At 42.5% G+C, this 14,843-nt stretch overlaps 1 protein-coding gene and 1 long non-coding RNA gene across 12 annotated transcripts in view; one reads left to right on the forward strand and one right to left on the reverse strand.

Annotated features, from left to right (window-relative positions):
* Window positions 1-14,843, forward strand: part of LOC127913994 (uncharacterized) — a 423,857-nt gene that overhangs the window by 104,029 nt on the left and 304,985 nt on the right. The gene's annotated exons all lie outside the window — the stretch shown is intronic.
* The window catches only part of LOC118363423 (fibroblast growth factor 13-like), a 215,097-nt gene that overhangs the window by 30,935 nt on the left and 169,319 nt on the right, over window positions 1-14,843 (reverse strand). For 9 of the 11 annotated variants that reach the window (XR_008087555.1, XR_008087551.1, XR_008087553.1 and 6 more), the window contains one exon: window positions 1,163-1,273. Coding sequence is in view for 6 of the 11 variants with exons in the window: in XM_035744270.2 (XP_035600163.1) it covers window positions 1,163-1,273 (111 nt within the window). In the remaining 5 variants the exon portion in view is untranslated. Of the gene's footprint in view, window positions 1-1,162; window positions 1,274-4,653; window positions 5,644-7,776; window positions 8,089-14,843 lie in introns of those variants that run through there. The other 2 variants (XM_035744274.2, XM_035744272.2) reach the window with 2 other exon arrangements.

Below are 14,843 nucleotides of genomic sequence, written 5' to 3' on the forward strand. Positions count from 1 at the left end.
CCTGTCTCCTGCCCTTCATCTACACTGAGTGAAGTGGATTTAGCAAGTGACATCAATAAGGGATCATAGCTTTCACCTGGTCGGTCTATGACATGGAAAGAGCAGGTGTTCTTAATGTTTTGTACAGTCAGTGTAAGTCGATCTGTATGAGATACGCAGTAAATGTGTAGCAGTGGAGAGATCTCAAATGTGATCCGAGCGAGAAAGAAATTCAGCCACAATTGAGAACAGTATGCAGAATGTACAGATCAAAGCTGTGCTTCCTCTTTGAAACGGAACCAGCCAAGAAGTGTTCATTTGTTGTTCATTACTGTGCCAACCGAATGTTTACTGTGTTGACGCACAGTTAACTGATGACCGGGTTCATTTACATGGGAAATGTGATGGTCAGGAATCAGCATGGAGTAGATGGGTTGTTAGGTTGATGGACAGCATAGTATTCATTAGACACCCAAGGAACAAAACTGTCTTAAAAAGGAACTTGTCCAATAAAGAAATGCTCGTTTTTGTCTTCCGTTGCAAAAAGCAAGGGTTCCCAAACTTTTTGGTGCTGGAGACCACTTTTGTGATTGCAAATTCATCAGGGACCCCCTCAAAAATCAGTACACAATTCTGACTTTAGAGTGCTATAAAAATAGCATACAAGGAGTTTAATTATGACTGCTGCAGCACATGGCAAGACTTGCCAAGTCTCATGCCCTGGGAAATAACATTTTAAAGCCCTCCCTCTTCATATTGGAGAGAAAATGTGCAGGTTTCAAGATAATTTCCTGCAATTCTAAACATTTTCCAATGGAGCCGTTTTTCAGTTTGAAAGCTTAGATTACAGTGCATTTATGTTCGGACCCATTTTGGGGGGGGAATACAAGAAGTACTGAGTTTAAAAAATGGATCATTGATGAAGTACTGTGGATCCCTGTGTGCCTCACAGACCCTGCTGTACATCTAAGGGTAGCCTATATTGTAGGTTAATAATATTGTATTGTACCTTCTTAACTTGTTCCACCGACTCCTCGGCCAAAGTCGTTTAATCTGTTGTTGCTAGAATTATTTATATAAAACATTCTATTTGATTTATTATAATGATTAATTTTAAGCCCCGTTTGGGAACCACTGCCTTAATGAATATGTCCCTGGTGCCAGCCGAGCTGAGGAGACTTACTGTAGCCATTGTCCTCCTCCTTTGTCCCGTCGATGGTGCCATCGGCTTGCAGCTGCAGGTGGAAGCCCTGTCGACTGTACAGCTTCGTCACAATCCCCTTCAACTGGGGTTCTGAGGAGAGGGGGAGAGAGGGAGGAGGGAGAAGAGGGGGAGTGTGAGATTGGAGACAGGCTCTGATCCTGCATCAAGGCTTGTCTCATTCCTGGAGAAAGATGAAGTTGCATCAAGATGCTGATGTTGTTGTATAATCAAGGTGCTGGTTTCAGTTCAGTTTTGTGCACCCTCTCCAAAACGGACTGGGGTAGGGTGTGATGAGAGTTGTGCCCACACAGGAACCTTGTTCACCCATCCACCAGCCATGTATCTTATAACAAGATATTCTGTAATCCTATAAACCTGGCACGCTAGGTTATAAACTACATTATAAACTGCTGATTGGATGACAGCCGTGGTAAGTCAGACCGTATAGCACGGGTATGACAAAACATTTATTTTTACTGCTCTTATTATGTTGGTAACCAGTATATAATAGCAATAAGGCACCTCAGGGGTTTGTGGAATATGGCCAATATACCACGGCTAAGGGCTATAGCCAGGCACTCTGCTTTGCGTCGTGCATAAGAATAGCCCTTAGGCGTGGTATATTGGCCATATACCACACCCCCTCGGGCCTTATTGCTTAAGTAACTAACCAGTCCCCCCAGTCCTGCTCCCAATAGGCCCAGAATAGCCACATTTTCAGCTCTCCAAAGGCTCAAGGGCCTTATTGCTTAAGAAACTAACCAGTCCCCCCAGTCCTGCTCCCAATAGGACCAGCGTAGCCACATTCTCAGCTCTCCAAAGGCTCAAGGGACCAGCGCAAACACATCTCTGCCTACGTCTAGAAGATCAAGCCATGGATACCGGCGTATGAGCAAACAGTTCCTATCTCTACCACACACAGGAACAGGGAAGGACTAGGGAGACTAGAAAGGAAGTCTGGGTTTATTCCAAAGGGGCCTGTGGCCGCACCTGAGAGGATTACATGGAGAGCAGGTGCTTGACAGTAAGAGTCTATATTTATCCAGGTTAAGCACTGATTGATTTTTTAAAATGCTAACTGTCCATATTATGTTTGTTTGTTCCCTAGTGAAAATGCTTTAAATATGGGGTATACAACTTCCTTCTATGGTGTAATGGATGGCCATGTATTGTGGGGGTAAATTCCGTCCATCTATGCCATCCAAAGAAATGTTCTGGGACAACTACATTACAAAGTACAAATTCTGCTAGCCAATGGATTAACAAAGTCACTAGTTCAAACTCCATCTAAAGAGATTTTAGTTGGGAAGGCGGTGGCCTATATCTTATATAAAAAAATAAAACCTGGAAGTGTCTATGATGACACAAGCTTGACATTTTGGTGTGTCATGTTCCGCTAAGAGCTATCCCTTCCCCGTGCTCCCTTCCCTAGAGGACTGTCCTTTATCGTCATTTACCACACCTTTCATCCTCTCTTTCATCTGCTTTACCTTTCAATACTGCCATTACTACCCTCACAAAGGTTACCGCCTGGCCAGTACTCATGCTTTGGCTATTTTTTTTGCACCAGTGGCTCCCTACTATAGGAACCTTTTAAGACTGATACATCAGGAGGCTGACGTCTTTTCAAAGGCAGAAATTTTCGCCAAAATGCCAGTCCACTAATCATAAGTAAACTGGGTGTGATGCTGGGTAGCCATCTGGGTTCCTGTAACAAGCCATAAAGAGTATTTCTTCAACGTTGCTTAAAATGCATTGAATGAAAATATGTGGATTAGAGGAGAAAATTGCATTGGAGACTTCTTGATTTGTAAATTCCCGTGCTACCTTCAAAACACACATTCACAAGGTGTTACATCACAAGGAAACAATGTATCGGAGACAGAGAATGGCGTCATAAGGTGAAATCAGTGGGCGGCTTTTTCTACCAGGAGACTCGGGGATCTCTACTCACACACTCACTGACACACCCAAACACATCCATACACAAACACACTCGCATAGCCGCAGCAGAAAAGTATCTTGCTTCTGCCGAGGCTCCACATATGTGTTACGTAAACCCCCCCCGACTCCACAGTCCTGCCTCAGGGAGGTGGAAGAGGGGGATGAGGTGGGATGAAAGAGGGTACAGACTGGTATCATGGTATGGGTCCAGTTCTGAGGGAACACTGCAGGGTAGCTTAGCCCCAGCCCCCCGAGCAACACACCCCCACCTGCATAATGCACTTACAAAACAGCCTGAACCAGCCTGTGAACTTGATGGGAGTGGAATTAACTGGAGCTCATTTCGGTCTGAAAGCACAGGGCTGAGTCACGCTCAGCAAACCTCAGCGGTGCTCATTAACCAAGGGCCACGGCTAATGTAGCTTTGTAAACATCACAGAGAACCAGCCGTAAGGTAGTGCTGGTATGTAGCACAGCTAACGGTCAAAAGCAAGCCGGTCTGTTTCACTGTATACTCTGGTTGTGGATGTTTGGTTCTGGTTGTGGATGTCTGGTTCTGGTTGTGGATGAGGTTCTGTCTGGGCCCTGTAAGCTGCAGTGGCTAAGCCTTCACTAACTACATGAATCGCACCTTGGCAGACTATTCTGCATGGGCCATTCAGGGACTGAGAGGTCTGTTGGGATGCCTTATCAGTTTTTTGTTAGAGCACTGCTCTGAAATACAGACCGTCTGTCTGTACAGGAAATGTCCGTGGAAGTTTTTGCGGTTGGTTTTGAAATCCCCATATATAAAGTTTAATACATGTGTACAGGATGTGTTAAACTTCACAAAGTGTGTTTGACATATTCTTCAGAAAGATATACATATCCTTCATCATTTTCTAAACTTGGGGTGAAATTACACAAAACTATTCAAATGCTTGGGTGCCTGCTGTACATCCTGTGTCCCATGGTAGTACACCAAAGCAATATATCTGCATAGAGTCTTTTTTTAAGCTTGCTCATTGTGGATTCAGACAACAGACATAAGCATGGCAATGATATTTAAAGACCACAGTGGGCTTGTGTTATGCTCTAATCCTGTTTAGCTGGCTCTATTGTAATGGTCCACATGGGATTACATGAGCAGACATTGAGGGATGAAGCACCAATATAATACATCACTTAGGTAGTTATTAACAGTCTGAAATGTCATAGGTCACACTTTTGTGCATGAACTAAGATACAAATCCATAGGGAGACCTTCTAGCTGTCTTTCCTTCCATATAAATCTGCATTTATAGATTTTGATTAACATTCTATGGATATTTAAAAAAAAATATATATATATATGTATCAATTCGAATCATTTATAAATGTTGATGTTGTTCCTATACCTATATAGCCACTTTGGTTGTCCAGCCCCCCTGACATTTGGTGCACAGAGCAGAGTTGGGGAAAGTGATGATGAAACTGAAGAAATGGCAACAGAAATCAAACGTATGAATTGTGATGGTCTAACGGAATTAGCGATACCCAAAACAGACCTGGTCGCCTACGTCTCCTCTTCTTGGAGCCAAAGAGTTTGACCCGAGAGAACATAGACAGCCGGCTCGGTTTCTCGCATGGCTTCGTTTTGTTCGGGCTGCTAACGCAGCGGCAAGCATTAGATTTCTCCCGCTCCCTCGCCTGCCTTTTCTGCCGAATAAGGGAGCTGGCTAACGCTGCAGCCATGGCCAGTTTGACGGTTTTCCGGAGAAAACTTCCAGACTATGAAAAATGCTCTCCTCTACCCCTTTCAATGTTTTATTGGAAATCTTTCTCAAGCAGCAGTGGTCATCCAAAGATTCCTCAAATGCAAAGCGCAGTCATTGCTCGTTAATTGTGAAATAAATATAATAAATTCAAAATACAGTCAGTGCATAAAAAAGTACCTCCACTCTTCTTCAAAATGATGCCTATTAAATGTTCTGTAAGTTGATATTTTTTCTGTTGGTTTTGTTGGGCGTAGCTCGGTAACGGTGCATCTTATCTCCGGGAAGAAAAAACAGTCCTCAACAAAAAATGACGAGACACATGTTCCACTCTCGTACAGCACAAATAGTGGCATTTCTCCAGCATCATAACTAACGCGCAGCTGTTTCCCTAAAAGCCGTTTTGCACCATCCCACAAAAGCAGGGATCATGCACATGAAGAGTGGCGCAGACGCAGGTGGTTGTGGACCGCGCTAATGCGCAGCCAGAAAAACACCTGTTAGAAAACGCAGAGAAAACGTTTCCAATGATGATGTTTTCCTCTTATCTTTTAGGTCGTTAATCTCCCTCGTCACGGGCAAAGCGCTGCTAGTACAGTGCACGGACTAAACCGGTTTAGTAGATAGAGCGACGGGAGAGGATAGAGAGACTAATTATTATAGAGATTAAATTTGTTTTCCCTCTCTTGTTCAAACAAGACGACATATGAAATAAACCGCTACAAACACAATATCAGACCCCAGTGCATATTGCACAGTCTAAGCTATACTGCTGCGCTCCGAGGGAGCATCCTAACCAGGCGCAGAACTAGCGCGGGGGGAACCGGGAGGGGGAGTGGGGGTGGAGGGGAGCATGAGAATATTCTGGTACCCTCTCTCTCTGTCCCTTCAATTATTCAATACCGATTCAATGAATATGTATTTTAGGCATAACCATTACGCATGCGAAAGATTTATCAAAAAAGTTGGGGATGAAATTGCTCATAAAGCGTATCACTCGCAGTAGATCCCGCAGCCAACACGAATTAATAGACAACACATTTTCCTTATCATGCATTGTCAATATACAATTAGCCATGGCCTGCAATCATTTTAGCACTTTTAATTATGATTGTGTGAGATAAGCAAGGCGACATGCATCCCCAAACTCCACTGCAGTACCTTGGACAACGACACTGCCTTGAGATGTTGCCCACTCCCACCTGCTTCACTGCAGACACCCAAACAAACGTGACCGTGGTGCTCAAGTGAGAGGTACGGTGACCAATGACTCAGAATGTGGGAAAGCCCTGACACAGTCGAAGATGGATTGGGCTACCTCTGCCACCTATACACTCATGTGAAGAAAAACTCTGAAAGCAGCCACTGGCATAAAACAAGACAGTGCGATGGAGTAAATGAGTCTCGGGTTGAAACTGAGCCATCATCAATATTTCACATCCTGTCTGTCCCTAGAGAAGGTTGAGGAGATGGGCATGTGGCGACAACAGGAAGCTCGTGTCCACATTTTTGACCAGCGTGTTGCCGTGGTAGTCTGGCCTTTGCCTTACACTGACGGCTGGGTCAAAAATATATACTTTATAGATATTGTTATCTTCAACCTAGTCCTAGACTAAGGGCCACCTACACATATTTTTATCAGTTATTTACAACAAAACAATATGAGGATGTTGATGATAATGATGATACACATACGTTTGGAACAACTACGACGTGTAACGTTTGAGAAACATGGAGGAACGTCTACTTCTGACGTGAGACAGAGCTGGTAGTACATGAGAGCAAAACATAACAGCGCACGGCCCTGATTCAATCTATCTACATTTTACACGTGGGAGTAAAAAACTCACATCGATGGCACGCAACTCAGTGAAACGGATAGTCATCGAACAAACTCCCTCACAACAAGACAGGAGTCATATCCTGCTATTGCATCAACTGCTAGATCAAACATACGTAAGGAGAAAGTACCTCCCTCACTGACAAGGCTACTTTCAATAACTCCCTGAAGAAACAGCAGTAGCTATACTTCCCATTCCTCCCTTTAAAACCGTCTCTGTTTCCTCTCTGTGCATCGTATCCTAATCAAAGCCTCCACAAGGGTGCCACCTACAGTCCAGATTTGAAGCTGCCGTACACACACTTTGCATGATCCATAGATCAATAGTGCTGTACATTAGTAGGCCATAGCATACACTGCCACACGCAGAAGCCAAAGACCTGCATTTTTTAAATGATTTGTTCATAAAAATAAAGACAAACCTGTTACGATCAATTACATAGAAATAAACTATTTCCCAATCATTAATCCATCGATTACAGTCATAGCGAATAGACAATATTAAAAGCAGATTTCTGAAAAGACTCAAGACTCGAGAGTATAACAGCCTACATATTTTACTAGAAAGTTAGGTAGGGTATGCTTTTTCAAACGTGATCATCCAATAATATCAACCTGAGTGATCTGTTGTGAATATATCATCTTTCAACATACATACCGTTTAACATATTACCGATATGTTTGTTACAATTGATATGCACCAACATGTAAAATGTCGAATTCTATCCATAAACTTCATCAAGTTTTATACATAGCCTACGTATAATAAACGGTAAACTTCCGACTAGTTTTATTTGGTAGACATCTACCGCACTTCTATCGCAGAGGTCATCTTTACTTCAGCACCATGGATAGCTCCGGCAAGAGGGCGTGCGCCTCTGCGTGCGCCTCTGCCTCTTCACAGTGCTCAACAGTCAAAAACAACCATCTTCCGCCACAGACCATGCAGCAAAACACAAAGTAAATTGGAATATAAGAATATCCAATGTGCATCAGAAAGTAGGCTAGATCTCTAGAAGCCAGACAAACTGAAATAAAATGTGCAGAAACACTTGGAAAGGAGAAGTGCCGCCTACCTGACGCAGATTTTCTCAAGGGAAAAGTCTTGCTTCGATGCATATCTGAAGCCAAGAAAAGTGTCCTCAATATGAGCAAACAGTCGTCGGATCTTGGAATGAAAGCAAGAAGATGCTACAAAAGTTTAAACCAGATAATTCAAAGAACTGTCATCGGCGTAGACGTTAGAAGCGTAGAGGCGGGGCCTGCAGAAGATCATTAACCGACGAGCATTAGTGAGATGCCATTATGACTTTCTAAAATGCTCATTAAAGATGCATTTGGAGGTCTTGTTGATCCGGAGTGTAGTCACTAAACTGCTGTGCTCTCTGGGTCAGAAATTAAGAAAAGTGATCGAAAATGCTCGCTGAGATACTTCCTGCCGAGGGCAGAGAATAGTTTCCTCTCATATTACAAAAAAAAAAAAAAATGGATGGAAAACGATCCTTTAATGTGCCGGGTAAACCGGTTAGGCAGGCCCTGTCCACTTTCGACTGAAATGCATTGACGTACATCAACGGGAGATGACAATAGGCATTAGCAGATGGTTTTTACATGGGAGCTCTGTTTTTCTGGACACATAAGCAGGATTTAAAAACGGGTACAGTATTAACAGTGTCCTTTCACATTGTACATGGCTTTATCACAGAAACTGTCAAAGCCAAAGGGAAATGAAACATAGAATATCATTTAATCACGCCAACATAAAGACACGATTCAAGCGTCCAATGTCTAATCAGATATAAAATATGAAATATAGTTTACTGAACTTTACTTCGGGCTCTATTCAATCCGCATCGCGTAAGGTCAGATTTACAGCGTGATTGAATATTAAAGGCATTGCTCCCGCTTTAGCGGAGACTGCATTCACGGTAAACGCTGTCGCATCAATCGGAAATGACCTTTACATTTCTATTGCGGAATCTGTAACGCTAAAGCGTTTCAGATTGAATAGAGTACATTAAGTATAAAAGAAAATTACTCTCCAAGACAAGCATCAGTCATTGTAATGGTCTACATATGAAGGCCTGAAGTGTGGTGAATGTGGTGATATTGTACTGTAGTCCTTAGAGGCAGATCCTAGCCAGCATTGAACACTAGATGGCGCAAGTGACTAGACTTCGATTGCTAGAGGACGAGCCATTGCGGATGCCAACAGACTGCACTTCAAAAAACGGACTTGGGTTGAGGCCTTGCAAATTATTACCACTCAAAGTAATGGGGAAAGGGAAAGGGGGATACCTAGTCAATTGTACAACTGAATTGACTTCAACTGAAATGTGTCTTCCACATTTACCCCAACCCCTCTGAATCAAAGAGGTGCGGGGGGCTGCCATAGTTTCGGCATATCTTCGGCGCCGTGGGAACATTGGATTAACTGCCTTGCTCAGGGGCAGAACGACAGATTTTTACCTTGATATACACTTTTAACTACAGATCATGAGAGAAGAAACATTAGTGGGCATACACATTTACTAAAAGTTAACAATATGATTTGTTGAAGGGGACCACTATTTGCCCTTAGCAATTCTACATGTATTCTATAGGTTGTTTTGAAGGTCAGAAACATTAGATAGGGATATTTGTACATAAAAGGGTTGATATGTCACGATATTGATCCACAACGGAAGTGGATGCATTAGTTTTCTCCTCTACTGTCGTGAGCCAGAACGCATCAAGCTGATGATGGACTCAAATAGGTGGGAGTGATAAGGACCCTCTCTATGGTACAGTATGATGGGACATATACTGACACTAAATTCACCTCATAAATATGTATGTATGTATGTGTATGTATGTATGTATGTATGTATGTATGTATGTATGTATGTATGTATGTATGTATGTATGTATGTATGTACGTACGTATGTATGTATGTATGTATGTACAGAGCCTTCAGAAAGTATTCATACCCCTTGCCTTATTCCACATTTTGTTGTTACAGCTTGAATTCAAAATGGATTAAATACAAAATAATATTACCATCTACACACAATATAATATTGACAAAGTGAAAACATGTTTTTGACATTTTTGCAAATGTATTTAAAGTGAAATACAGAAATATCTAATTTACATCATTATTCACACCCCTGAGTCAATACTTGTTGGAATCATCTTTGGCAGGGATTAAAGCTGTAAGTCTTTCTGAGTAAATTTCTAAGAGCTTTGCACACCTGGATTGTGCAATATTTGCACTTCATTCTTTTCAATATTTTTAAAGCTCTGTCAAGTTGGTTGTTGACAATTGCTAGACAGCCATTTTTAATTCTTGCCATATATTTTCCAGCAAATTTAAGTCAAAACTGAAACTTGGTCACTGAAGAACATTCAATGTTGTCTTGGTAGGCCACTCCAGTGTATATATGGCCCTGTGTATAAGGTTATTGTCCTGCTGAAAGGTGAATTTGTCTCCCAGTGTCTTTTGAAAAGCAGACTGAAACATGTTTTCCTCTAGGATTTTGCCTACGCTTAGCTCTCTCTTTATTTTTTTTATCCTAAACAACTCCTAGTCCTTGCTGATGACAAGTATACCAATAACATGATGCAGCCACCTTGAAAATATAAAGAGTGGTACTCAGTGATGTGTTGATTTGGATTTGCCCCAAACAAAACGCTTCGTATTCAGTACTTAAAGTTCACTTCATTGCCACATTTTTTCAGTTTTAGTTATTTTTTGCAAACTGGATGCATGTTTTGGAATATTTGTATTGTGTACAGATGTCCTTCTTTTCACTATGTCATTTAGGTTCGTATTGTGGAGTAACTACATGGTTGTTGAGCCTCAGTTTTCTCCTATCACATCCATTAAACTCTGTAACTGTTTTAAAGTCAACATTGGCCTCATGGTGAAATCCCTGAGTGGTTTCTTTCCCCTCAGGCAACTGAATTAGAAAGGACGCCTGTATCTTTGTAGTGACTGGGTATGTTGATACACCATCTAAAGTGTAATTAATAACCATTAGGCTCTAAAATATATTCAATGTCTGATTTTTTATTTTTACCCATCCCAATGTTCTTCTTGGTGAGGCATTGTAAAACCTCTCTAGTCTTTGTGGTTGAATCTGTGTTTGAAGTTCACAGCTAGACTGAGGGACCTTACAGATAATGAATTATATGTGTGGGTTACAGAGATGAGGTAGTCATTCAAAAATCATGTTAAACACTATTATTGCACACAGAGTGAGTCAATGCAGCTTATTATGTGACTTGTTCAGCAAATATTTACTCCTGAACTTATTTACGGCTTGCCATAAGAAAGGGGTTGAATACTTATTGACTCAAGACATTTAAGCGTTACTTTTTGTCTTAATTTGTAAAAATGTCTAAAACATAATTCCACTTTGACATTATGGGGTATTGTGTGTAGGCCAGTGACACAAAATTGAAATGTAATCCATTTTAAATTCAGGCTGTAATACATCAAAATGTGGATAAAGTCAAGGGGTGTGAATGCTTCTTGAAGGAACTATATGTATGTCTGACGTTTCAAAGTGAAAATGACAAACTTCAGAAGCTTTATTAACACATCTGAAACACACTACAAGTTTGAAACGTTCTGCATTGCAGGAAAATTCTCCTGCAGCAGTGAGATCAAATTAAGATCCTACATCTGTAGGTAGGTATGTATGTGCTGTATGCATTGATCTCTATAAAACCATGCCATCTGTCCCATGCACTGCCCATCAATAACCCTGACATTGGAGAAGTGGCCCCCAACAAGGGCAAGAGGCAGACCCCCATGTTCTACTACAACAGTCTGTGTCTCAGATCCACTGTGGATAAGCTGAGACCATCAGTCAAAGGGACAGGCTAGCTGTATCAGTGACTACATGGCAACTGAGGAGAGGTGGGCTGCAGTACACAAGCAGTACAAATAGAACATCACAAGAGATGCTGGGAAAGTGTCTATCTATGTGTACCTTCAACCATGGCTGTCTTTGTCTGAGTGTGGCATAAGCATGTGTCTAACTCAACTGGTAAGCTGGCTGCTGCTGTGATGAGATGGACTACAGATACCTTGCTCTCCGGTAATAACGTGCTCATGGCATAGGTTTTCAACTTGAGATGTGAGTGGCGAGAAAGAGAGATGGTCGCCCTGCTTCTCAGGGCTGGGGCGTGCGTGTGTGTGTCCATGTGTTCATGCGTGTGTTTGCCTGTATGTGTTTGCAAACCAAGTCTGTGTGACCTGCAGTGTGCCAGCCTGCCAGGGTTCCATTCATTACTGTTACCATCACTGTTCTTCTAACTTCTCTCCCAGCCACAGCCTCACAAGAGGGGGAGGAGAGCCTCCATGGACAACCTAAAGTCCAGTACAACACACAGGCGATTACAGTAGCTATTAGAGCAACATACACAGTCAGCATTGCGTCAATACTATCAGTGCCATAAAAGGCAAACCAGTACAACACCAAGCTGTGAGCACAATCAGCAATATAGATCAATGGAGAGAGACAGGAATGCTGAAGCTAGATGTATTGGAGTGCCGAACCGTTGGTGTTGTGTATGTTTTGTATACAGGATGGGTGTGAAGTGTGTGCCAGGTTGACAGGGACTGCGTAGGCCAGGGTACTATTGTGCCGCCTGCTGCCATACAAAGGCACACAGATGGAGCGCGACGATCCCGGTGAGTTGTGCTGCTCACGCTGTGAACAAGGATATTTCAGACAGCACCACACAGCCTGCCTCCGTCACTCTGCCAGTAAACAATGATATCATTGATTCCTCAGAGAGCGGGTGCTGTTACATCTTCTACCCGCTAGGGGTACTGTGTTACGGAGTGCCACGAGATATGGGATGTGCTCCGAAGAGTGTGAACCTTGGGCTGCATTTACACAGGCAGCCCAATTCTGATCTTTTTTTCTCTTCACAAATTGGTCTTTAACCAGATCAGCTCTGAAAAAGATCTAATCACATCAGATATTTTTACATCAGATCTGATGTGATTGGTCAAAATGCCCAATTAATGAAAAAAATATCAGAATTGGGCTGCCTGTGTAAACACAGCCATAATGACCTCTGTAGATAGAGCCAAAAAAATTACTACTGTCTCCTATTAATGGCACCAGTCTATCAAGTTAAATCATTGTTAATTAATTTCTAATTTGGGATTGAGAGGTTAGGCAGAACTTGGGGGACAGGCATTGATTATAGTGAGAGGCTTAAACCTGATAGAGGTCAAAGCATCAAAAATATAATTGGTAGCATCCTGAAAGTACATTGAAATTCCTTAAAAGTACATTTTGGAATGTTATCTAAATCATTGCATTTCAAAACACTGAGCTCAGTGCAAGAGCTTCCTTGGTATAGTTCTGGCTCAAAGAAAGGACCTCCCATGGATGGAGAACAATATGGCATAATCTCTAATTAATAATGTTATATGGTAACAAATGAGGCAGTTCTACACTGCATTGCTGCAGGCCTCTGCGTGCTTACAGTTAATTGGTTCTGCTGGTAAACAACAGCTACATCATCCATATTGCAGCACAGTAGACTAGGCCACCACTGCCATGACGACAACCAGCGTTGCTATGGAGACTGTCCACCTGAGCATGTGTGATTGTTATGGGGATGGGGGAAGGGGTATTACAAGAGACAAGACCCTTCCTCAAGGCTCTGTGAGGAGAAGAGCTGATTCTAGTTGTGGCTGAAAGGCTGGGCCACGGGGCTGGGGTGACAGCCTCAGAGCTCTCTGCTGCCCTCCAGGGCCTGGAGGACTGACTGCAGCAGCATATAATGACATGGACTATCGTGACTGGGACTGGTACCCCCAGGGTATTGACTATGATGTTGGGGAGCAGCTCCAGGCTCCACCGTGGGGACTAATGACAAAGCAGAAGAGCAGTTCTTAGCTCTACCGTGGGGACTAATGACAAAGCAGAAGAGCAGTTCTTAGCTCTACCGTGGGGACTAATGACAGAGCAGAAGAGCAGCTCTGAGCTCCACCGTGAGGACTAAAGACAAAGCAGAAGAGCTGTTCTTAGCTCTACCGTGGGGACTAATGACAAAGCAGAAGAGCAGTTCTTAGCTCTACCGTGGGGACTAATGACAAAGCAGAAGAGCAGTTCTTAGCTCCACCGTGGGGACTAATGACAAAGCAGAAGAGCAGTTCTTAGCTCTACCGTGGGGACTAATGACAAAGCAGAAGAGCAGCTCTGAGCTCCGTCGTGGGGACTAAATGAAAAAGCAGAAAAGCCGCTCTGAGCTCCACTGTAGGGACTAACAACAAAGCAGAAAAGCAGCTTTGAGCTCTACCGTGGGAACTACACAACTACCAACAAAAGGAGCAGCTCCTTGTCTATATATATGAACTTGTTTGTATTTGTCCACAGTGGCATTTCTGGTATTTCAGAAATAAAAATAATCAAACATAAAAATAGCAAACATGGGAACAAAGGGCTGTGAATTCCATCCAACATTAATTCAGTACTGTCTAAACTGTATACCAGTCTCTTTCCTCATTAAACCACTGTGCAGTAGCAGATAGGCCTTACATCTCACTTAAAGCACACAGGAAATAAGCAGAGTAGCAGACTAGATCTAATACCTGGCTATTACCATATGCCCCCTCACCTTTTGCCTAGCAGACTTGGAGATCCGAGTCTGGCAGAGTAATTATGGGGTGTTCTGCCTCAGAGGAGTGGGGGAACAGACGTCAACAGTCTTAGACGTCAATGGAGACTAATTATAAGAACACATGGTGCTATCCAAAGACTAAAAGCAGAGTTGTTCTGCCTAACTTTCTGTCTGACTGACTACTCGACTGAGAAAAAACGGCTATTGATCAGAGACTTTGAATTCTCTTCAGCCACTATTAATATTCATTCACACGCCTCAAAAGGTTTGATGTGACGCTGATCAGACAGAGGATATTTAGTTCCACAGCCTTGGTGTCTCCATCTTCCCTATCAAATTGTCACATCCACAAATAATGAAGAGAAACGTCATTCGAAATAACTGCATAGAACAAAATGTTAAAGTATTCCAAAATGGTAATCCTTGATTCCATTCATGTCAATCATGAATTCATATACCTGCATTCACGTCAATGAACGGCATTTGCCTTCCAGCCTAAGCTGCCTAAAG

Source organism: Oncorhynchus keta, chromosome 30 (assembly GCF_023373465.1).
Source record: "Oncorhynchus keta strain PuntledgeMale-10-30-2019 chromosome 30, Oket_V2, whole genome shotgun sequence".
Taxonomy (NCBI): domain Eukaryota; kingdom Metazoa; phylum Chordata; class Actinopteri; order Salmoniformes; family Salmonidae; genus Oncorhynchus; species Oncorhynchus keta.